The sequence below is a fragment of the Pyxicephalus adspersus genome, chromosome 11 (assembly GCF_032062135.1).
Source record: "Pyxicephalus adspersus chromosome 11, UCB_Pads_2.0, whole genome shotgun sequence".
Lineage (NCBI taxonomy): Eukaryota > Metazoa > Chordata > Amphibia > Anura > Pyxicephalidae > Pyxicephalus > Pyxicephalus adspersus.
In genome coordinates, this window is record NC_092868.1 from 51,691,183 (window position 1) to 51,714,011 (window position 22,829).

General features: G+C 41.0%; 1 protein-coding gene across 1 annotated transcript in view; it reads left to right on the forward strand.

Annotated features, from left to right (window-relative positions):
• WRAP73 (WD repeat containing, antisense to TP73) overlaps positions 1 to 22,451 on the forward strand; it is a 32,229-nt gene extending 9,778 nt beyond the window's left edge. The window contains exons 4-12 of the mRNA XM_072425923.1: positions 10,006 to 10,078; positions 11,041 to 11,144; positions 16,887 to 16,973; positions 17,367 to 17,501; positions 17,586 to 17,663; positions 18,420 to 18,525; positions 18,921 to 19,046; positions 19,824 to 20,015; positions 20,741 to 22,451. Coding sequence (XP_072282024.1) covers positions 10,006 to 10,078; positions 11,041 to 11,144; positions 16,887 to 16,973; positions 17,367 to 17,501; positions 17,586 to 17,663; positions 18,420 to 18,525; positions 18,921 to 19,046; positions 19,824 to 20,015; positions 20,741 to 20,853 — 1,014 coding nt within the window. The 3' untranslated portion in view covers positions 20,854 to 22,451. The remainder of the gene's footprint in view (positions 1 to 10,005; positions 10,079 to 11,040; positions 11,145 to 16,886; positions 16,974 to 17,366; positions 17,502 to 17,585; positions 17,664 to 18,419; positions 18,526 to 18,920; positions 19,047 to 19,823; positions 20,016 to 20,740) is intronic.
• The last annotated feature ends 378 nt before the right edge of the window (positions 22,452 to 22,829 follow it).

Consider the following 22,829-nt stretch of genomic DNA (forward strand, 5'->3'; position numbering starts at 1 on the left):
GAGCAGCTGTTATATTAGCAGATAATGCGGATGTTGTTTTATACTTAAAGCCAAACTCTTGGCAAACTGCTAAATACACAGAAGACATAAATTTACAAGCTCCTTAATAAGGTGATTCCACCTATTTAAACCTCCTGATCGTCAGCGTCTGTGTAAGGTCTCTTTCAGACTTGCAATTGAAAACCACCACTATTAGCTACTCCTGGCCTCTCACTTCAATGTTGTGCAGTTTGATTTCAGCAGCGCTCAACTTCTGTGTCATGCAAGTATTGTTGAGGTGTTGATGTGATTCAGTGTTTTGGGAAGTTAATGCATAAAGGAAAGCAGCCCGGGCGATGACAAGCAGTCGAACGCAGCAGTGGCTCAAGGGTGACCAGAAGCAACATGCTACATTTAACCTCTGCAACTGCACCACAATCGCTTGCAAAAATGGTTCCTAACTGCTTCCATTCCATTGAATGGGAGCAGTTGTGAGAGTGGTTGAGCCTGTGGCTGCAGTCAACCGAAGGTCTGCCTTAAGAAAAGAAATGTGTGTGAAATCTTCCAATGGGTTTACTTGTTTCTATGACATCTATCTAAGGAAATATTCTTAGCAATAGAAAACTATCCTCTCAGAACTAGAAGTGAAGGGGAATCTCCCTAATAAGTCATATAAAAATGATATACTTTAAAGTACTTTTACAGCACCACACCCTACTGGTCACAAGTTTGTCCTTTTAGATCTGCTTTTGTACCAAGGGGTAGAGTCATGCTGGAATAGAGAGGGTTCGTCCCCAAACTTTTAACATAAAGTTTGAGATGCTTAATTGTCTAAAAGGTGCTGTAGTGATAACATTTCCCTTTTTGTTAGGAACACCAGAAGACAATCTGTGAATTGCCCATATACCTTTAGCCACCTCTTAGATTGCAAGCTCTTCTGAGCAAGGTCCTCTCCTCTTCCTGTATTATTATTATTGTTATTGTTATTTTTCATACACAGTATTTATATAGCGCCATCATATTACGTAGTGCTTTACAAAGTCCATAGTCATGTCACTAGCTGTCCCTCAGAGGGACTCACAATGTCCCTACCATAGTCATATGTCATTAATGCAGTCTTTGGTCATTTTTTTGGGTAGGAAGTCAATTGACCTAACTGCATGTTTTTAGTACGTGGGAGGAAACTCTTGCAAACACGGGGAGAACCTGCAAACTCCATGCAGATAGTGTCCTGGCCAACACTGTGACCCCTATTTAATGTACTGTGCTGCGTAATATGCTTTAATAATGCAGTTTAGGATTAATATTAGGGTAGCTGTTGTCATTACTGCCCCCCCCCCCCATAAATTTCCACCACAGCGCAAATAAAACAAAACCACAAGCGCCAAGTGTAACTAAACACTTGTTCTAGTTCACAACATATTGGTTAAAAAATATCATAATTGCTGCACGGTCTGCCATACGGTTAAATTTACCGTGGCCTCATTTTCATTGTTTATGAATAACTTTATGTTCGATGTGTGGATACGGTTTAAACTAATTGTCACACTTTTTTTATGATCAGTTGGATTTTTGTATGTTGGAGTCCCACGCCAAATTCCATCATACAGTATATAAAATTTAATTGCTCTGAATGGCTTGTTTATGATCCGGCTACTTGTTCTAAGTGATGGGAAGGAGAACCTGAAGATGAATGTGTTGAATCAATTTCGGTGGATGTATGGAGTCTGCATAACCGGACCCGGGCGATGACATGCGCTGCGCTAGTCAGATAAGGTCAGCTCGGAGTAGCCGGGCAAGTGAACGGAACATTTGACGATTGTCTGGCACTGACAAGCACGCAGTAAATGACTTTTTCATGTGTTGTTCATTTGGACATGTACAGACTTTAAAGTATGCGTCCTATTAACACTGAGGAAGTGCAGTAGCTCTTTAGGATTGCGCAGGCCAGTTGTGCTTCCCTTTCGACAGTTCCCATAATTTAATGGTTATCTAGTGGCATCTTGGGAGTTTTATAGCTGACAGTGATGAGAGATGTTGCATATCGTGTCACGGCTCGTTCCGAGGTCTCTCGCTAATTGCGAGAATTTAATCTGGTGCACAAAGACGTTCTGTCTTCATCATTTTTTTTTTTAAGTTCACTCTTCCAGGGGAACAGTGAAGTAGTTCGTATTTAATAATACTTTTAAAAGTTTAGTAAAATTTTGTTTAATGCAAACTTTGAAGTTGCTTGCCCTTTCCTAAATTGTGTGTGTTCGTTCGTTAGTTCGTTCTCAAGTATAAACCACTTCACCTGAAAATGCCGTTAGAAAAATAAAAAGTTATACTTGGATCGCCCCGCTAGATGGCACTATGCCATTTCTTATCTAGTATAACAAACTTGCTATCTGAGACCTTATTAGAGCTTGTTACACACTGCACATGAGGGTACATCGTCATCTATTGTTCTAAAAGAAAAATAATTTAAAAGCATGTGATCCATCATAACTATTTCAAAAGTATGAAAAAACCTTAACCTGTAAAGGGGTGGGAGATAAACTGACTGATCCCAATTTTTTTCCCTTTTAAAAACATGTTTTCTAAAAAACACACTATGAATTTATTCACATTAATTTGTTTTGACATTTCTGTTGATTTACTGTTTTCAGTGTTAGCAGTGATGGCTCCATTTAGTGCCCTAGGACTATACTCGAGTCATTGCAAAAAACTTTGGTTTATATTTGAGTTTATACAAGTGTGTGTGTGTGTATTTATATTTAAACACTTACTCTAGTTAGAAAAGGAATCAGAGTGGTCCTTAAGTTTTTTACCCACTGGTACTCTGTCAGTTAAAACTTACAAAGGGAGGGCAGAAAGATCAGCTGACGCTATGCCCTAACATAGTGCCAACTTTGTTTTAGCTGACGTTTGGAATCAGAAGGCAAGTCGGTTACCCCTTATCATGATGGACGGCATAGTTATGCACCTGCAATTGGTTCAGTCAATTTCTTCCCATGGCAGCCAATCAGATTTAAGTTTTCATTGTCTCGTTATATAGGAATACTCTGATTAGCTGCAGCCTGGACTGTCTGAGAGAATACCCCATCCCCAGACATTTGGGTAAATGAGCTCCAGCCTGACAGTGTTTGTCCACTGAGGAATTTCCCAGTTGTTGAAGTGACATTCCAGCCTGGGACACAAGTCCTCCAGGCTCGGTTACCTGTCCGTGGGCTGTGTGTGCAGCAGATCCCTGGCAGCACGTGCTGGTGTAGGCGGTGTGTATTTCTGGCCCGCCATCAGAACTCGGCATGACCCCCAGAAGATTTCATTAAGGTTTTGCCAGCATGGCATCTGTGTCAGGATAGATTTACTCTCCAGCTGTAAACAGGTTGCAAAATTAACTCATTTCAGACAGCTGCTGACTTCATGTCAGTGTCTACTCTACGCTCACTCTCAAGAACAGTAAATCCGGAGTCCGCAGGGAGCCATCGGCGAGCATTAATGCGACAGCTTCCTTCACAAGAGTTAATGCTCTCTTAAGACGTATTAAGAAGGTTGTCTCACGAAGGCAGCAGCAAGGGTTGTGCTAACAGCCTTGTAGGGAACAATGTGCCCTGCTGGGAGCAGAACAATTAGGTGCAGTTTGTAGATATCCGAATCCAAAATGTCTAAATGTGTTTATTTAACCATGTCTTGTTGGGAAAATTATTTCTTCACTTCCTGTTTCAGAGGCACAACAGGAAGTTAGAAAATCTTTCTCAAAGGGTAGATTTTATTTCCTTCATTAGCTTCCACTATTTTCACTATTTTACATTTCCCCCACTATCAGTAGTGATAACAATGCTCACCAGGACTAATTGAGAGGGTAAATCTCCCTAACGTGTATTTTAATATATTCCCCTTTCAAATAAAAGTAACACACCATGAATGTAATTCACATCATTTTTATTAACATTTCTGTAGGTCACAGTTTTGATTGTTAGCAGTGATGGACACCTTTTTAGCCCTAGGTTTATACTCGAGTAAATGTAAAAAAACCTTGCTAAATATTTGTCTGTACATGTTGTTTTTTTTTTTGTTTTTTTTTATATATATTTACACTCACTCTGGTAAGGGAAGAGACCAAAGTGGCTCTTCATTACTTCCACCATTAGATTGCACCTCTATTTTTGTAGTGGTGACAATTTTAGATTCCCCCTTATAAGTAGTGGTAACAATTCTGGCCAGGATTTAGGGTGATACTCCCTAACGAGGATTTTAATTTATTCCCCTTTCAAATAAAAGTAACACACTATGAATGTAATTGTTTACATTCATTTTATTGACATTTCTATTGATTACACTTTTGATCTTTTGCAGTAATAGACACATTTAGTGCTCTAGGTTTATACTCGAGTCAATGTAAAACAAAAACAAAACAAAACCGTGGTGTATATTCCAGCCTATACACGCGTGTGTGTGTATTTATTTATACTCACCCACTCTGGTTAGGGAATGGATCTTTGTTTTTTACTTCTACAGAGGCCCTTACCCTTTCCATACAATATCTAAAGTTTAAACAGAGTTGGCTGTAGAACAGCAGGTGCATATTTTGAAATAACACTAAAACTGAAGCGCTATGTATCATAAACAACCCCCCTCCTTGTTTTGAGACCCTGGCCTGGTTCAATCATGGAGAATGAGACTGAAGTCAGAACACATAATTGTCCTGTGATATTGATATGGAAAGTACTGCAGTCATTGTAAGGGCAGCACAACAAAGTAATAGAATTTTATTTGAACCATACCATAAACGGTCGTAGACATCTCCCTTGGGTCTTGTAGTAATGCTGAGGCCAGTAAGAGGAACCGATGAGGGCTGCGGTTGACCCCTAGATTGGCAGATTTGGGAACTCTGTTGTCTCAAATTTTAGCAGTGAATTACTTTACAAATGGAGCCCCATTCTAGCAATGCATGTAGTGGGAAGAGACTTCTTTAGCGGGTGTTAGTGTTATTTGTTATTGGGTGTTATCCTTTATCTGCTTTGTGTTTCTTTGCATGCAGCAGGCCATATTGAGATCCTATTGCATGGCAGACAAAGATGGCCTGATGCAGTCTTTGCAGCAATTTGAAGGTTTGTACACAAAAAGTGGCCTGCCTGCATTAAGCGTTTAAATGTGAAAGAGGAATAGGTGTTCAGCGCCCACTGACTGGCTACCTGTCCCAAGTTTCTAAATCTGCCCTCCAGCTTTCAGTCTTGCACGGTAGCACAGGCTCCCCTCCTGTACTGTAATTCCTTTACATTGGACACTGAGCTTCTAGAGATATGCATTCGAAGCTGCAGCAAAACAGACAGAGCCCACCTCATTTCCTAGCTGCGGGACGCCCATCGATATTCAGTCCTTTCCTCCTCAATTCGATGGACTTCCCTTCCTCTAGTCTCAGCATGTTTGCACACAAATGCACAATCCTCCCACAGGCATGCACGCTCAAGTCTGATTTCCACTCATGTAGATTTTCTCATATTTGCACAACTACTTCCAATAGTCAGCTCTTCTTGTATAAGTGCTACAGATTTCTGAGAGTTGTCATGTTTTAGGAAAGCTATGTGCAGCACCCTCCCATCCATCATAATCTGCCTGCATCCTATATAAAAGCACAGAGAAATGGCGATAATGTCACAAATCTAAATGAAAATATCCAATAAAAACATCAAAATGTAATCAGCCCATTGATGAGGTGAGGACAGAGGAACCAGGGTGGTAAAATAATTGCAGTTTAAGCTTCAGCTCTAACCCGGGGGCTATGACTTCCATTGAATCCGCAAAACAATCACACAACCAGCACTTTCTGCAGGAAATGTCGGCAATTCGTAATTCTCTCAGCACGGATTCCCATTTTAAAACAACTTTTACTGTGTCAATGTTTTCACACCCTGGAGAGCCATACGTTGATTCTCTTCTGTTAGCGGGGTGTTAGCAGTGTTGTGTAATAGAGCCATTTTCTTATTACCTCAGATAACCCAGGACAACATTTTTAGATTAGAAGCGCTCAGTGATGACAATGTCTCGTTAATTGCCAGGGTTATAAAGTAGCACCTGTCTGCCGGACCAAGATACCCTCTGAGAGCGCCAGGCCACTCATCTCCCGGCCCCCACCATTCACCCGGCTGCTATACCCACCTGACAGATTTATAACCCAAATCCAATTGTCCGCATGCACGGGGCTCTTTGTGCACTGATTTATGAGACATTGATCACCGGCATCTGTAAATGACTGAACTGCAACTGTAGAAGTTTTATTTTGTATTTTATAAAGTTTACGTGATGGGAAAATCCTAATTTTTACTATTCTAACAAAAAAAAGAACCACTGCAGGAAATGATGTTGCTTTGCAGTGTTCTCCCATTTTTTTTGAAGCGAAACTAAACTGAAAACCAAAAAAAATTTACAATTACCTTTAATCCTGCAGATCCCTCAATGGCGCTGGTCCTTCTCTCAGTCCGGTCTTGCGGTGTCCTTGAATTCTTAGTCTGCGCCGGGTGCTGCCATCTTCCTTCTTTTACGGTCTTTTTGGTGCGTCACCCAATCACACACTGCACATGCGTGGGATCAGCAAAAATGCCCCTTCTGCGCATGCGTGACGTAGGTATCCCAGGAGGCTCTGCGCTCCCATACTGTGGCAAACAAGATTAAAAGGGGAAGTGCTGCACCCCTTTTATTTATATATATATATATATATATATATATATATATATATATATATATAAATTTTTTTTATATAATTTATTTGTGTTCATTCCAGAAATTATTTTAAGCAGGGCGGGAAGAAGCTATAGGCCAGTGGCAGCCCCTGTATTGTGACCCAACTCTTCAGTAATCACCCAAAAACAACCGGGTGGTTACTGAAAAGTGCCGGGTGGTGCACCCATCTAAAGGGGGCTGGGGAGAACACTGGACTGATATGGATGGGTGTACATACTTCAGATTATTGGGGGGAGGTGTCTACACAGGTATAGTGGGCACAGAAACCAAACATATTTTGGTTTCTTGATTTGATAGGTTGGCTTATTGCCGTATAAGCAGCCCTTGCTGTTTCAAAAACGGAGACAAAATTTAAAAGTCTCATTAGGAGATCTAAGGGACTCGGGCAATAGAAGCTATAGAAATGATTTTGTTTGGACCAGAGTGGTTCTTTAACCTCTAACCTTCCAGGCTTCTGTATCAGTAAGTGAACTGTAAGGACGACGTTTCGTGTTCTGAACTGAACAATATCCCCAGCGTGCGAAGCAGATGTTGCTCTAATGTGGTGCCCACTGCAAGCCTTGATTACCGTTAATGTATTAATGACAGGCACCGATTTAGCATGAAATTAACTTGGATGTTTTCCATCCCAGCAAGGCAGTAATTAACCTTCTGTGCAAAGCCTTCGCCGTAGCTGCTGCTCGCTGCGCCCCCAGGAATAATCCATTGTAATTGCGAAGGGCCCGGATCGAGACCGAGATGCTTTGTGTTGAGGAATGCACAGGGAATAATCCTCCAAAATCCCACGCTGACAGACGCAGCTATGTAAAGGGGCCCTGTGACCCAGTCAAGTCTGGGACACAATTTGACAGTCACTTGAGAAGCCAGGTTCTGTAGAAGTGACTCTTGTACGGTGAAAATCGCCAGTCGCTCACACCTGCCGCGGGCTGTCAAGCCGCTAGACTCGGTTGTATCAGTGGCAAGGGCCGTTCATCACATTACTGTCTCCATACTTTATATTTCTCAGCTGTTTTTGTGAGGCTATTTTAGCAACGCGCTGGCTTCCTTTATTACCCTCCAGTCCAAAGCAACAGCTGGAAACCTCCTTGGGGGGCAATTGTTTTATTGTCAGGATACCTGCAGTTTTTGGGGATTAAGCAAGGCTTGTTAACCCTTTATGTGCCAAAGTTCATCTATTTGCAAAGGGCACCCTGGATGGATTTTGATCCACAGGATTATTAAATATCTTGTATTGGACCACCAGTCACATTTTTTGTTTTATAGTCATATGTGTCTTAGGAAAAATAACAGCTTCAATTGAGCCTGTGCTTGTCCAGTCTCATATGTGCAAACCTGAGAGTTAGATGCACAATTGACTATGGGAAAAGAACTGCATTGGATTTATGTAAAAAACATATTTTCAGGTTTCACCTGACATCCAAAAGATTTAGCTGATCCGCCATCATATGGTTTACAAATGCTTGCTGGGCTTAACATTTAGGGGTAGCATATGATTTGCTACTTCCTTTTTTATGTGTAAAAGTACCTATTGAATTTTGAGGTGTTCGGGCCGATGTGAATGGATCAATCTGAGACTCTTCTTTGCACATTTAGGGTTTGTTAGATGCATTTGACTTTCAGTTGACCGAATTTAGAATTCTATAGAACTGTATGGGAATACAAAAAACACTTGAATCAAACCCAGTAATCCTGCCAGTACAGTGTTCTCTCCAGTTCTTTTCTTTTTCCAGCCGATTTCAGTAGCCACCTGGATGTTTTTTGGTGGTTACTGAAGAGTTGGGTCACAATACAGGGGTGGCCATTCACTTGCAATTTTTTCCCACGGTAACACGCCACTTGTACTGGGGAAACAATTTTCACTATCGGGTCCATGAAGCAGCAGCATTGTCACATTTGGACAGTAAGTGTGCTATAATAGCATGTAGACCTCTCTAATATACCATGGGGGTAGGTGTTCTATAGTTCACAGAAAAAAGTATAACTGGGCAAAACAGGCTCAGATCACAGCAACTTTTCCGTTAACTATATTTCTGCCAGAATCCGCCTCTTGCAATTATTGAATAGATATTACAAAATCCATGCATTAGTATATGTAGATCAAGCAGGGGCAAAATAAGAGGAGGTTGCTATTGAAGTCTACATATCAAGAAGATAATGTTATATTTTAAAGCCATTGAGTTCCTATTGGTTTGCTTTCCTAATATGCACTGATATGGGCAGCAAATGTATCACAACAACCTAAAGTTTTATTCCCTTTGGTATTTCCCATCGTCCTCTGTCGCTGGGGTTGGGGCCCTGTTAATGAAATATAAACCAGGAAGCACTGGTTGAAATGTCTGGTTTAAATTGTGGTATTCAAGCTATGCAGCTGTTGAGGTCGTAGAGATTGGGTGACTGTGTGGGCTGCATACTCCCATTAGTTCCCCAATGACCCCGGGCTTTCCCCATGTAAAGGCTACATAAAGCCTTGGGAAAGGATAGGCCAATAACGCCAACTGACTTGTACTTATTGAAAATGGGTCTGTCATTGGTACTACAGTAATATCAAAAAAGTGCATTGTGATACATTGAACAAAGGGCATAAAGGGGAATTTTCTGGCCAATCGAAAAAACAAACATATTTGAATAGTTAAGAAATCTATTTTTATATAAATGTCCAGATGGCCCCCTTGTCCTCCATATTCCATAGATGCCCCCTTATTCTTAACATAGTAAATGAGCCATTGACCTTCTCCGCCATCTATGTCCTATACTGGTTCTGGTGGTTCCAGTCCTGAGGTATTGGGCATCCCTGAACTGCACATGTGTTTCTCCATAAGACCTAATGAAGAAGTTGTGCATTACACATCCACAACCTGAGGTGATCTGAATTAATATACTTCCGAATATCTGATTTTGGTTCCTAGTGTTGCCTTCTCCCTTTCCAGTTACAGGCAATGCAAGGTCAGATTTAGGGTCAAATTCAGATATTAAATTACATTACTTACATTTAAAGAATATGCATTCATAAATTAATAAATACAGAGCTGCATTATTATGTCTGGTATGTTTGCTTGGAGTTTAGCTTTAAGAATGAAGCACAAATCTACCACCAAATGTTCCTCTATCGTTGCCCTGGCTGCAGTAAATCAGAAGTGTTACAAGGTGACCCCCAAATCTCTCGGTTTTGTTTACATCATCCCAATAAAATGTTTAGGATTTGATCATCTCTTGTTAGGAATTTAATAACATTTTGGTTTTGTAGTGTGGAAAATATTTCATGGCGAAGACATTTTGTGTTAACAGTTGTCTTTTCTTTTCCAGCTGCGGATAACGTTGTGGTCACTTAGTGCAAAATCTGTGTCCTACATCAAATTTCCCAAAGCTTGTCAGAAGGGTAAGTCTGCGATTCTTCATCTTTCTCTAACTGAATGTAAATTGGCATGAACATTGGGGTAGGTTAACCAGTTTTTATAGAATAATTCTCTGCAGGAGCTATTCAAAAGCCTAAAGGTTGTTTAGGATTACAAAAGCGCTTAAAGAATAACGAAAACTTCATTACTCACCTGTACTCATTGTCTTTCTGGGTGCCTTTTCTTGTTGTTTCCTACCTTCCTGTATAGGATCTTGGGCCATCTTGAATAGCTGTAGTAGGATGACCTAACCCCTGTGGGGTGTGGGAGTTCATTCATCCCTGGCACGTGCAGGGGAAGCCTAGTTTGCTGGGTATAATGATAACCAAAGCTGGCTCTAGGCCTGCTTTTATTGCCAGATACCCAGAACGATCAGGTAGATATGTTATTGCAAAAGGCACATTGCCCTGCCTGATCATGGATTCCTAAAAGTAGAACTTTAGTTCTGTTTTAGATCCCATCTCTGGTCAAAGACAGAGAGAGCGCTCAGTCTCTCTCCCTTACCCCAAGATTGGACCAACCCTCCAGGTGCTGTCCTGTATCCCAAGTTTGGACCACTCCTCTAGTTGCCCTCCTTTATCTCCTAGATTATACCAGATATATACATTATGAAAATGTGTAGGGCGGGATACCCCCTTCATCTCCGTATTGTAAAAGGATAGGTTGTTCTCTTGTGGTGGACTACAGAACAACCCAATCCTTATATGCTATGGAGATGTGGAGGGTGGGATACTTATTGGTGTATTTTTCTTATGTATTTTTAAACTGTCCTTTGTGATTGGGCCTAGCAACCAAATTGCAAAAAAACATACGCCCAATCGGAAGCTTTTGGATTGAGGCGTTCTTTTATCCCCCTTTCTCTTCCTTCATTTTACATCTTTATTATTCTCCGATTAACACACCAGTGCTAGCTTCTGTCTGACCCTTGCTGACCTTTGACCCACAGGCGTAGCCTTCACCAAGGATGGCCGGCACATGGCTCTAGCAGAAAGACGGGACTGCAAAGATTACATTAGCATATTTGTGTGCAATGACTGGCGCCTACTAAGGGTGAGAAATACCTCTGTACACATGTTGTGCTGTCTGTCTGTTCATTTAATATCTCTGTATCTTAGTACTTAGTTTGTAGAATTTACTACACTGCTTTCAGGGGACTTTCCAGGATTCTTCCTTGGCAGTAAACAAGGTGGCTAAACATAGAGCTGTCACAGCGTGGCTTTCTGAGATGCAGATTGTATGAGACCATTATATAAAGTGCTTAAACTTTAGAGGTGACAGTCCTCTGGTTATAAGGTGCACCTAGAGGAATAATAAAAAGGTAGTCACTATTCTTAAATTTTGGGTTAATATACTAAAGTGATATTATAAGGAAACTCCTGGCATTTAAATGTCTGAATGGTAACTCTTTTTATTGCCATCTGATTTGTTATTTACTGCCCTGCCAGTCTGGTGATTTAAGCACATTTGACTCTGCAGCCATACAGGTGATACATTTATTTGCTACTTCAGCGACCAAGATTCCTGGATCTGCCTTGTGGCTTCCTGTGTCACCTGTCCACCTGATCATTGGACAAAATTTCAACATAATCACCTGTGTCCAATAAGAAAATAGCTGATCGCAGGTAACCTTTCCTCTGGGAAAGTTTTGTGTAACGCAGAAATAAATCTCAATTAAATCTTATCTTGATAAAAAATTACCCAATTACTCTTAATTGGAACTACAAAATGGAAACCAAACCTTAGGCATTAATACTGACAATAATAACATACTTTTGCATTATTAAAAACACAATATATGTTATTTGTATTGATTTCAACTATTTTTAAACAATTATGAATTCATGTTACATAACCATTGAATGTGTGGTCTCATACGCATACATGTCTCATACGCATACATGTCTCATACGCATACATGTCTCATACGCATACATGTCTCATACGCATACATGTCTCATACGCATACATGTCTCATACATGTGGTATACACGGAGACCTACAATATTAATACCTTATTTTTCAACAGAATAAAATACACTTTTATCCTCAATAATAAATATTCTGCAATAACAAAGTCATATATGAACTTACAAAATCATAAAACTTACATATATGGTCATATAGAATCAGTGCGCTCACAGGACGAGGCAGCTTCTTCACAGAATGGAAACTCTGAGACAAATGAACACCGCAATCAATCAAGGCAGGTTAAGCTCTTCAATAGGAGAACAGCTTCAAATATATTATAAACAAACCAATAAAACCAGTGGTCACCAACCTGTTCGGTCTGGGGGACCACTAAAATCACCGGCTCCCGACTGCGCATGCGTGGGGAGCCAGGTGTCATTTAGAGGGGGAGAAACCTCCCCTAGAGTGATGTCATTTTGTTATAACCCCGTCCACTCTCCTATTGCAGATCTGAGCCTGCGATGGGGGAGTGGGCGGATTATGTCCAGGGACACAGCCCACCCACTTCCCCAAGCCTGGGAACTACATGGGGGACGTGGTATGTGGCTCTGGACGGTGCGCCTCAGCAGGGTCCTTTTTCGGACCCCGCTCGGGGGTGCACTAGCCAGAGCCGCGGACCATCAAAATTTTCTTGGTGACCGCTGAATTAAACAACCAAATACATAATCTTGATGCCAGCCCTCTACCATAAACCACTTATGACAGCAACAATTCAATATACATAAACATATCACAAAAATAAGACAAAATGACAAACCTTTGGAAGATAAAACAATTGACACGTGCAATGTGCAAAGCTGTTTGCCTGGTAATCTACTTTAAAGACAAATTGTCAGGAACTGGTATATGTCATTGTCTAAAAATGTTTCATTTAGACAATGACATTTTGGTATTCTTCCCAGAATATTTTTTTAAGATAGGTGAAAAGAAACTGTAGGCGGTTGGTGGCCCCTGTTTTGTGACCCAATTGTCCGTAACCATACAAAAACAGCTGAGTGGTTACTAAAAAGTGCTGGGTGATGCACCCAGCTAAAAGGTGCTGGGGAGAACACTGTTTTTTTTTCATTTGTATATATGTAATGTAATTTATGTAGGTGGAGGTGGAGGGCACAAATTTTTGCTGTTCTGTATTCATTATTCCATTAGTAAACTGTACAAGCACACATTGGCCGTGGGGTATATAGGTAACTTGGGCTCAGAGGAAGTGGGCTGAGAAATGATAGCCATTATCCAGTTCAGAAATGGTAATCATTTAGAAGAAAACGTAGTACTACAAGGGATCTGAATTCAAGGTAAGTGTTTTTTTCCTACTGTGTCTATAATTCAAAGCAGAACTAAACCTACAATACTTACCTGTCCCCCCTATTGTGGCAGGGCACTGCCATCCGTTTCTGTCCTCTCTTCCAGAATACAATGTTTCGCCATTTTGATTGGCCTGGCTGGGATGAATTTATTCTAGTCCCGCAAGCAAAGCTGGGATTACCTGTTATTCTTGGCAACAATTGGGGAAGTAAGAACAGGTTTTGCAGTAGGGTCATCACCTTCCCCTTTCTGTATTAAACACCTACCTGATCACCAATTGTTCAAAGTGCAACTTAAGTTCGACTTTACCGCCACTTCAACTCTGTGATGTCCAGGAGCTTTTTTGCCTTTAATATTTTTATTTCTGTATTCTTCTAGATTCAGTGTTTTTATTCATCCCGATTGGCTGGCCCGAGATCATGTATCTCCTAAACACATGCACCAAGGGATACCATTGTACACTGGGCTATGCATGCTCAGCTCTGTTTATATTCTTTAGAAATCTTCTAGCAGGCAGGCAATGCACTTTTGTTGAAGAGACACACATGCAATCTATTCTGCAATAACAGCCATTTTGTCTGCAAATTCTTGTTTCTGCCCTAAAATTCCACTTCAAGATGTCACTGCAAAGCTTTTTGTTATCCTGGCCTGCTCACCTTAATAGCTATATTATGACTGTTACGGAAAGCTGTCAGTGTTGGTATAGAATTGTCTATGCAAATATTGACATTTGAAACTGAAATGTGGAGCGATCCATCTCAAATCCCACAATGCAATGTTAAACCTTCAGTAATTTATCAGAAGCCCCTAATGTAAAAGCTGATCTCTGGGATAATCAAATAATTTCAAATACAAGAGACATGTATTCATTGAGTTTGCGTATGCATGTGTACACTTCTGTGTATTTCATCCTGAACTTTGTGGAAATAATACTTTGCCCCTGTGTAGGAGCTTCCTGTAAAAAGACCTGTCACTGCTGCTTGCTCTTCTTGTGCAGGGTAACTGGTCTTGTATCCACCCCTTGCTGTAGTAGGTGCACCCTGTCCCTGTTTCCTACAGCTCTGGTCTGATTAACAGGCACTGCACTGTAATGATGACAGCGATGTTACTTCTACAAGTGAACATATTTCATTTATAATTATTCAGGAATATATTTAAAGTGGAAGTAAATGGGTTGAAAAAAAAACTCACTCCCCTTTACCTTGAAAGATCCGTTGATCACGCCAGGGGTTTCCTGGATTGGGTGCCAGCTCGTCCCAATATCTTTCTTCGTTCGTACCGGGCACCGCCACTTACTTTGCCTTTCTTCCTACCTCACCCGATCTCTGCTCATTGAAGAAAAAGCTCCTTCGCATGCTCGAGACCAGGCATGCGCAGAATGAGCGGCCAAAAGCCTCCTGGGATCCATGACATATGCATACCACTTGGCTCTGTGCTACCATTCAGTCTTGATCAAAAGGGGAAGGGCTTTACCATTTATTTATTTTAATAAACTCCCTCTTCCCAAAAAAAAGGTATTTTTACCTTATTTAAAAGGGTAGTCCACCTTTTTATAACAGGTAAAAATTGTAGTTTAGGTCTGCTTTAAATGAAAAATTCAGCTCAACTTCAACTAATACAATGTGTGGGATATCTATGATCTCAAATTCCAAAATCCATTGTTTGCATAGACAGTGTTGTACGTGGTGGAGGACTATGCACTCTTAACTTTTTCTGCTCGTTGGCATCAGACAAGTCATTAAAGTCTAAACTGACTGCGTAGCATTTCCATGTCTTACATCCACGCTGCTACACAGCGGACCCACTGCTGTCCTCTGTCTCAAGTTAATGAGCCTGCATTTGCACTTGTGCTGTTATGAGCTCTCTGTTACCCCAGCCAGCCAATATTGGCTTCGGGATCTGTTAAGGTCACAAGGAACAAATCACTTATCCCAGCTGTCACAACACTTATTTAGAGCAGCTTGGCTGAATGTTGGACAGTGTCCTCTCCTATTTTTTTTTTGTTTTTAATTCAAACACCAGTATGCTATATATCATTATTAAGCTCTCTGGCAACCTGCCTGCCAGAATCTCCAGTTTGATTTTTTTGAAAATAGACAGTATGTTGTTCACATTGTGCTAGTTGTTGGTGTTTGTGGGGCTGGGCTAATGTTCACATAGAACCCCTATGACCAACGAATGCACTTTAACACACACACACACACATATATTATACAAGTTTGTGTCGCTTTCCTAGCGCAGCCTGACTTTATGTATATTAGCTGAAGTCCTAAACTAGTTCCACTTTAAGAATTTGCAATCAGGTTGGTCTTTATTGCAGAAAAGGAACAAATGACTTAAGTCCCGGCATTGTTACCTGCCTCGCAACCCCCCCCCCCCCTCCCCATGGAAAATAATTCAAAATTATTGAGCTGTGCTTGGTAAGATACCTACGTTGCATCATCCCAGCCTGGCCATTTAAGAGGTTTGAAGATTGCAACTAGGGAGAGAAGAAGGAAAAAGATGGCAGTGCCCTGCGTCTGAACGGGGACAGGTAAGTATAGTGGGGTTTAGTTTTGGTTTACACCTTCAGTTTAATCAGCTTATATTTTGCTTTTTTTGCCTCACCCACCACTTCTACCTCTCCGTTTTTATACAATACCTTATTTTAGATCCACTGACATTATCATGTTTCTGTGCTTTTCTATGCAATACAGGTGAATCATGGATAGTGGGTGGGGCCTACACGGCGCTGTACATAAGTTCCAAAAAACATCACAAATTCCTGGCTCAGTACCTGATTCATGGCAGAAGGCTGGCTTTTTGTGGGGGGGGGGGTTGTGCAAATATCAATATATAATATCTTTTATGGGTGGGGTAATGATTCGGAGCTGTGCAGAATTTGTGCTCGGTCCCGCTGTTAGTTGTATTTGTTCCCTCATTTGCTTCCCCCTTGCTTATGGTTCATTCATCATAGTTTTAAGGTAGCGTCAGAAATTTGTTGTGATCTTTGGGTGCCCCAATGTATTACCCCTATGTACACTAACCCTCTACCTTGATGCCTTACCCCATCTTTCTCAAGCTCCATTGAATTTACGGAAGTTGATATTCGTTCATATGTACCTTGAGCACCATTGTAAACATCATGGTGAAGTGCAGACACCCTGTACCTGAAAATTACCTGTACCTTTTCCTCCTCTCACGTCAGTTTATTTGATCCTAGGTAAGCCTCTGTATCCCAGGCCAGGCTGCATGCATAGCCTCAATGTCTCTCTAATGTGAGGTTCAGTCAAAATTAAGGTGCTGTGCTGTGTGCATTTTAAACCGTGCAAAGAAACTGATTGGGGGAAGAGGTAGAGATGTTTGCAGATGCAGTCAAACCTGTCTTCGCCATTAATACTGCAGTGTGGCAGACAGGTCCAAAGTATTTTAAAGTGAACCTGTACTCATTTTTAAACTTGGAATGGCTAAAAATAAATCTGGAATATATGACGGACATTGGCCATAGCAGACCTGTGAGCTTGTGTTTTGTTTTCTCTGCAGCACTTTGAGACGGACACTCAGGACCTGTCAGGCATAGAATGGGCCCCCAATGGCTGTGTGCTGGCTGTATGGGACTCATGTCTGGAGGTATGGAAACCAAATCCTCTTGTTTGCAAACACTCGGCATCCCTCATCTGTCTGGGTAATGCTTGTGAAGACATGGCTCAAAAACCCAGACAAGATATTACGGTGTCTTCATATCCTGCAAATCTTATGAAATGTGAGAGATGCTTCCTTTAGTTACTAAACTTATATGTAAGCCCCTAACAATGAGCTTCTCTTATTTCCCTCAGCTGTTTATGTATCCTTGCATTTATATGGTAATGACCTCATCTTTATGGTTTGTTACATTATGTCCCTCATTGTCTCCCAGAGCTCTTAATGTAATGCTCCCACCAAAGTCATTAACATGGTCTTCTTCTACTCTATCTTGGGAGCTCCAATGTTGCAAAGTTTATCTGACATGTCTCCATTCTCTAGTATAAGGTGTTACTCTATTCTCTGGATGGACGCCTCCTGTCCAACTACAGCGCCTACGAGTGGTCACTGGGCATTAAGTCAATCGCTTGGAGTCCCAGCAGCCAGTTCCTTGCGGTTGGCAGCTATGACGAGAAGGCATGTACACAGACGTGACAAGCTTTAGTTTGCTGGGGTAAATAAAGAAGCACCATTAATCTTTTTATTGTTTATCTCTATTAGGTCCGAATACTCAACCACGTTACATGGAAGCCAATCAAAGAGCTGGAACATTCTGCTACAGTTTCCAACCCAAAGACAGTAAGTAACCTGGGGCGAGATGATCCGGGCTCTGCAGCCCCTGGAAGGGTTGTAGACGGCTTTGTTTGAACTGATCTTCCGTGCAGAGTGCCAATTAGATCCAGCAGCAGAAAGGAGCTTGGATTTGACACGTTGCCCAGTACAGCTTCTCCGTGACAGGATGAGGAATTCTTCCATTGTAGGATTATCACAACTGATAGACGCAGAGCCGTGTATTTATGTGAGGATCATCAGCTGTTTCATGACTCTATTATCATAGCAGGGCTTGCTTGTGACCGAGACTCTGTACACGCAAGATCACCTTGTTGTGCACTGTGCATGCATTGTGTGCATCTGCAGCATTGCATTCTTGACTTTTATCCTCCCCCATGCTGCTCTCTTTAGTCAGTCTACAAAAAACCTAACTATGAGGACAATTTTCATATGTAAATGAAGCATAACAAGAAGTCTGTACGTGCATTTTATGGGGAACACGCTACTAGTGTAACCAAAAGCCTAGGATTAGAGTTCAGATTAGCTGCTATTTCAGTGTATAAAACACAAAGCTCTTTGGTCACATGATACAGGAGAGTGCATTTTCTGCAAGAAAGGCAGATACTTCAGGGGACACAAAGCTTTTACCACCAATTCACCTTTAAAATCTAAAAACACACTTGACTTTTCCCCAGCTTATGTCAGTGATAGTATGCTGGCTGAGTCTGTCCAGATTACTTGCATTATTATGTTCCCTGCTCAGTATCTTTGTTTCTGTTCCAGGTTGTTTATCGGGAAGTGGACAAATGCCAGACTGCGGTTCCAAGTCAGCTTACCTTTCCACCCCAGCGGGGGGCGCCCAGCAGCCTCTTCACTGTCCACAGTAAATGTGAGTGGTCATGTGAATATCTTGTCCAGAGTTTGTATTGCTTTTTATCTGTATCACAAAATGAGGTTTTTTTCCTAAAGAAGACAAATAAGACATATATATATATATATATATATATATATATATATATATATATATATACACACATATGTATGTATGTAATCACGTATTTGCAAAGAGACATAAAGCTTCATTTTGAAAACATGAACATAAAATAAATCCACAACTATCATGCTCAATTTTTCAGTTGCAATAGTGGGGAAAATGGCTGTATATTGGATATCCCCTCGGATGTCTGTTGTGAGATAAATGGCTGTAGTGTCCTAATAAAAGCTTTTTTCCCCCTAGTTTTATTGTTTGCAATTTTATTAAACGTTTTTTGTTTTTCCTTCCAGATGAGCTGGCTGAACTGCCAGTTACCTTACGCACCATCAAACCTGATTTGGATCGTGCAAACCCAGAACTGGGTATCGGAATGATGGCCTTCAGTCCTGATAATCGATACCTGGCAACCAAAAACGGTACTTAATCTGTTACTCTCTTCCTTCAATCAGCAGAATAAAAGGGGAGGTCTGAGACCGCAAAACGGAATAAAGCAAATAAAAATGTAAAAAATAAAAAAAATAACCTCTCTACTTTATCTAAAACAAAAACAGTTTGGGCTGTATATTTTAAATTGGAACTCCTGGGCGCAAAAAACTTTTTTTTTTTAAATTTATTCCCCAAAAGCTACAAAGAGTATAAATCTACTCTTGAATGCAAGGTTGGAGAGAAGATGAGGAAGGGAAACCAATTCCTGTATCTTAAACCAAGCCCCTAGTAACATAAACATTACTTTACTTATGAGTGCAACAAATGCCTTTTAAAACCAATATTACCCTGTAAAAGTAGTGACTTAATCATTGTGCTGTACATAGCCTGTGCATTGAGCAAAGCTGTGGGAAGGGCTTTGCCGGACCGTTCATTACAAGCTGCCTGCAGAAAACTACAATGAGGGCAGGGATACAAGACCAGTCACCCTGCACAAATATGAGGAGATGGTGCTGACTGATCTTTATTTATAAAGCTCCTGCACAGGGAAAATATTTCAAGCTATAGACTACTGCACAGGTCTAAAAGAAATACACACAACACACCAAGAATAACATAAAAAACATGCATGACCCTTGTCTTTGGACATTTTTTGGTTATCCCGGCGTTTCATGTATTTGTATATATTCTCTCTTTTTTGCTGCGGTGAGTTGGATATTGTAGAATCTTTTATTGTGTAATGGCATTTTAATTGTTGTGTTTTTCAGATAACATGCCGCAATGTGTCTGGATCTGGGACATACAGAAGATGAGGCTGTCTGTAGTGCTGGAGCAGACGTCGGCTGTGCGCTCCTTTCACTGGGACCCTGTCCAGCCTCGGCTAGCTATCTGCACTGGAAATAGCCGAGTGTATTTGTGGTCCCCTAGCGGCTGTGTGTCCGTCCATGTACCTGTAGAAGGTAAACAGTCACCTAATCCCAAAACTTACTTATATTACTCTTATTATAGCTCTGACCTCATGGTGCTTTACTAATAACCTGAAACCATTCTTATCGGTCCCTTTGCCCTGTCCCTGGGGGCTCACAGTCCTTGTTCTTACCACTGATGTTATCTGTAAATTGGAGCTTTTAGAAAGGCTTATGAAATAATAATAACTTGGAGTCTTCAGACATTAATCCAAAACCCCAGTGCGGGGAAACCAACACTGAGCAATTGCACACTTTCTAGCAATAGCTATTTAATTATAAATTTAGCCTGGAGTTTTAGAGAATAAAATCTCAAAGGTGCATGTTATATGGTATTTCTCAGGATGGGTTCTTTGATAATGACAGCATTGGAACACGTCTGTGTGTTCAAACAACCCCTTGTAGTCTCAAATTACATGCCCAAGTACATTGTGACCACAGAGGAGCGCTGCTTGGAGATGGAACAGAGCATTGTCACCTTTAACAGGAAAGACCTGAACTAGGAATATCGTTGCAAGATCATTAGGGATTTTTTTTAGTAATAGCTGCACATTAAAGCCCCCCATAATGGGCCACATCCAACCTGTCTTCCCTTCTCCATTGAAAAGAACCGCTGAACATTCTGTCTATACAGCAGTCATTCCTATTGGTTGTTTTGGGTGCAAATTAGGTGTCTGTACATGGCTCATGCTTTAATAAATGTGTTTTTCTGGTTCCAGGTAACTTCAGTGTCCTATCCTTGTCCTGGCACCCTCTGGGGGAAGACTCATTGCTGCTTCTGAGCAAAGATCATCTATGTCTGTGTTATTTGGAGGCCGAAGATGAACAGTGACATCATGAAGAGACCGTCCACAAACACGTTTACATAATTCACTGCATGCCCAGGCAGCTCCAGACAGACTTCTGGCTATAAATGAACTGGCTCTAGTTGTGTCTGTGTGATACTTGTCCAAAACTGGGATTCAGCTATTGAGGTGTATACAGCCCTGATAAGGGTAGTGCAGTGAACAATCAGACATGGCCTGACGCTCACTTGAAATCTGATTGTTATAATGTCTTTTGCATTCTTTGATTCTATTGAATACTCCCAACTGTTGGCTAGTCTCAGGAAGGTACAACATGTGCCCTGTCAATAGTTTTTACACAGGTAATCACGCACAGCTATACATACACACACATATACCTTTTCATATCATCCATCGCTGGCGATGAGCAGTCTTTGCTGTTGTACTGAATGAGCTGCACTTCATTGCAGTACTACTGTGCAGAAGGTGCATGGAACTCAAAATTTTAACCTAAAGAATACATCTATTAGTAGAAAGGAGTTACCGCAATGGACAGTTCCAAATCGAATGGAGGTTTTGTAGCTTCAAGGTTAATCTTTTCTGGGCACTTTACCTTTTATCATTTAAAAAAAATTAACTTCAAACAAACAAGGAATCCCCCAACCCATCCTAGTCACCCTCTGGGACCCATTGTTATGTTTACCATCATTCTGCGAAAATCCTGTTACGATTTCATTGTGGTACCAGTACTCAAAGCATTGCAATGTTTCTGTATTTTGCTTACTGGGGAACAGGAAAAGTTTGTAAAGGCACAGAATAGACATGCAAATAAAACAATGGTGGGTAAGTGGATTAATAGTTTGGGCCTGTTCAGCCCCAGGGGCCCTGTAGCAGCTACTGCTGCATATCTGTACATAGGCTGAGCTCTAGCTGCAAAAATATTTCTCACCATTTGTTTCTTTTCAACCTAAAAAGTAGTTTGGTCATTTATAGACTGGTTGATTGGATGGCTGGTTGATGAGAGTTGCATATACCACTGTGTCCCCACACTTTGCCCTCAGGGACTGCCAGGATTTCTAGATGGTGGGATGAATGTATGATAATTGGAAATGCTTCTAGAAGATGCACCTCCTTTTTTTCTGAAACGTCAGTATTGAAGAATTTTTTTACAATCACCTAACATATTCCACAAACCTTTGCAGCATCGAGCCCTTTACATCCACACTTATGATGCAGGACTATTGGCCCTACATTGTTGGGGGTGATGTCTGTGTCTGCAACCACCAAATGGAGTATCTTATAGATAAAGCTGCGGGGGACTTGCTGTTTTCATCTCCCTCCCTAGGGGTATTTATTGACTCCTAGTCTTAACACCCATGTGTATGAGCTCTTCTGGGCTCTTTCATTTAGACAGAGAGGGGCACAAAACATTACAGAATAAGTATATTCAGAGGTAGATTCAGGTCATGTGTTTTTTGCTTATTGGAGTTTCACTAGAATGAGAAAGCTTGGTCTAGTAGTTTGTGTTTTAAATTTCAACTCTTCAATCAGATAGCAACTCATGTTTATAGAATGTAAATTGTGATGTAAATAGTGCAGATCATATTTATGTTTGTCAATAAATGTATTATTTTTATTTGTAAAATATGTGTTTTGGGTAACAAAGGGTAAAGCTTTGTTCACAGTAGCTGTGAAGTTGCGGTGCTGTTAATGCTTCCACATGCCAGGAAACCCCGGACTTTTTCTGAAGATGTTGCATGTAGCTTCTTCCAGTGGTAGCCCCATTGATAATGAATTGGGGCAGCAGTTAGTGGTACTAGAACCGATCATTGCTGCCAGCTGTCAAAATAATATTATTATTATTATTAATAAACAGGATTTATAAAGTGCCAACATATTACACAGCGCTGTACATTAAATAGGGGTTGCAAATGACAGTCAGATACCGACCGTGATAAAGGAGGAGATGATCTGCAGTTGCTGGCTTTTTAAGAGGCAGTGCAAGTGATAGAGCAGCTTTCAC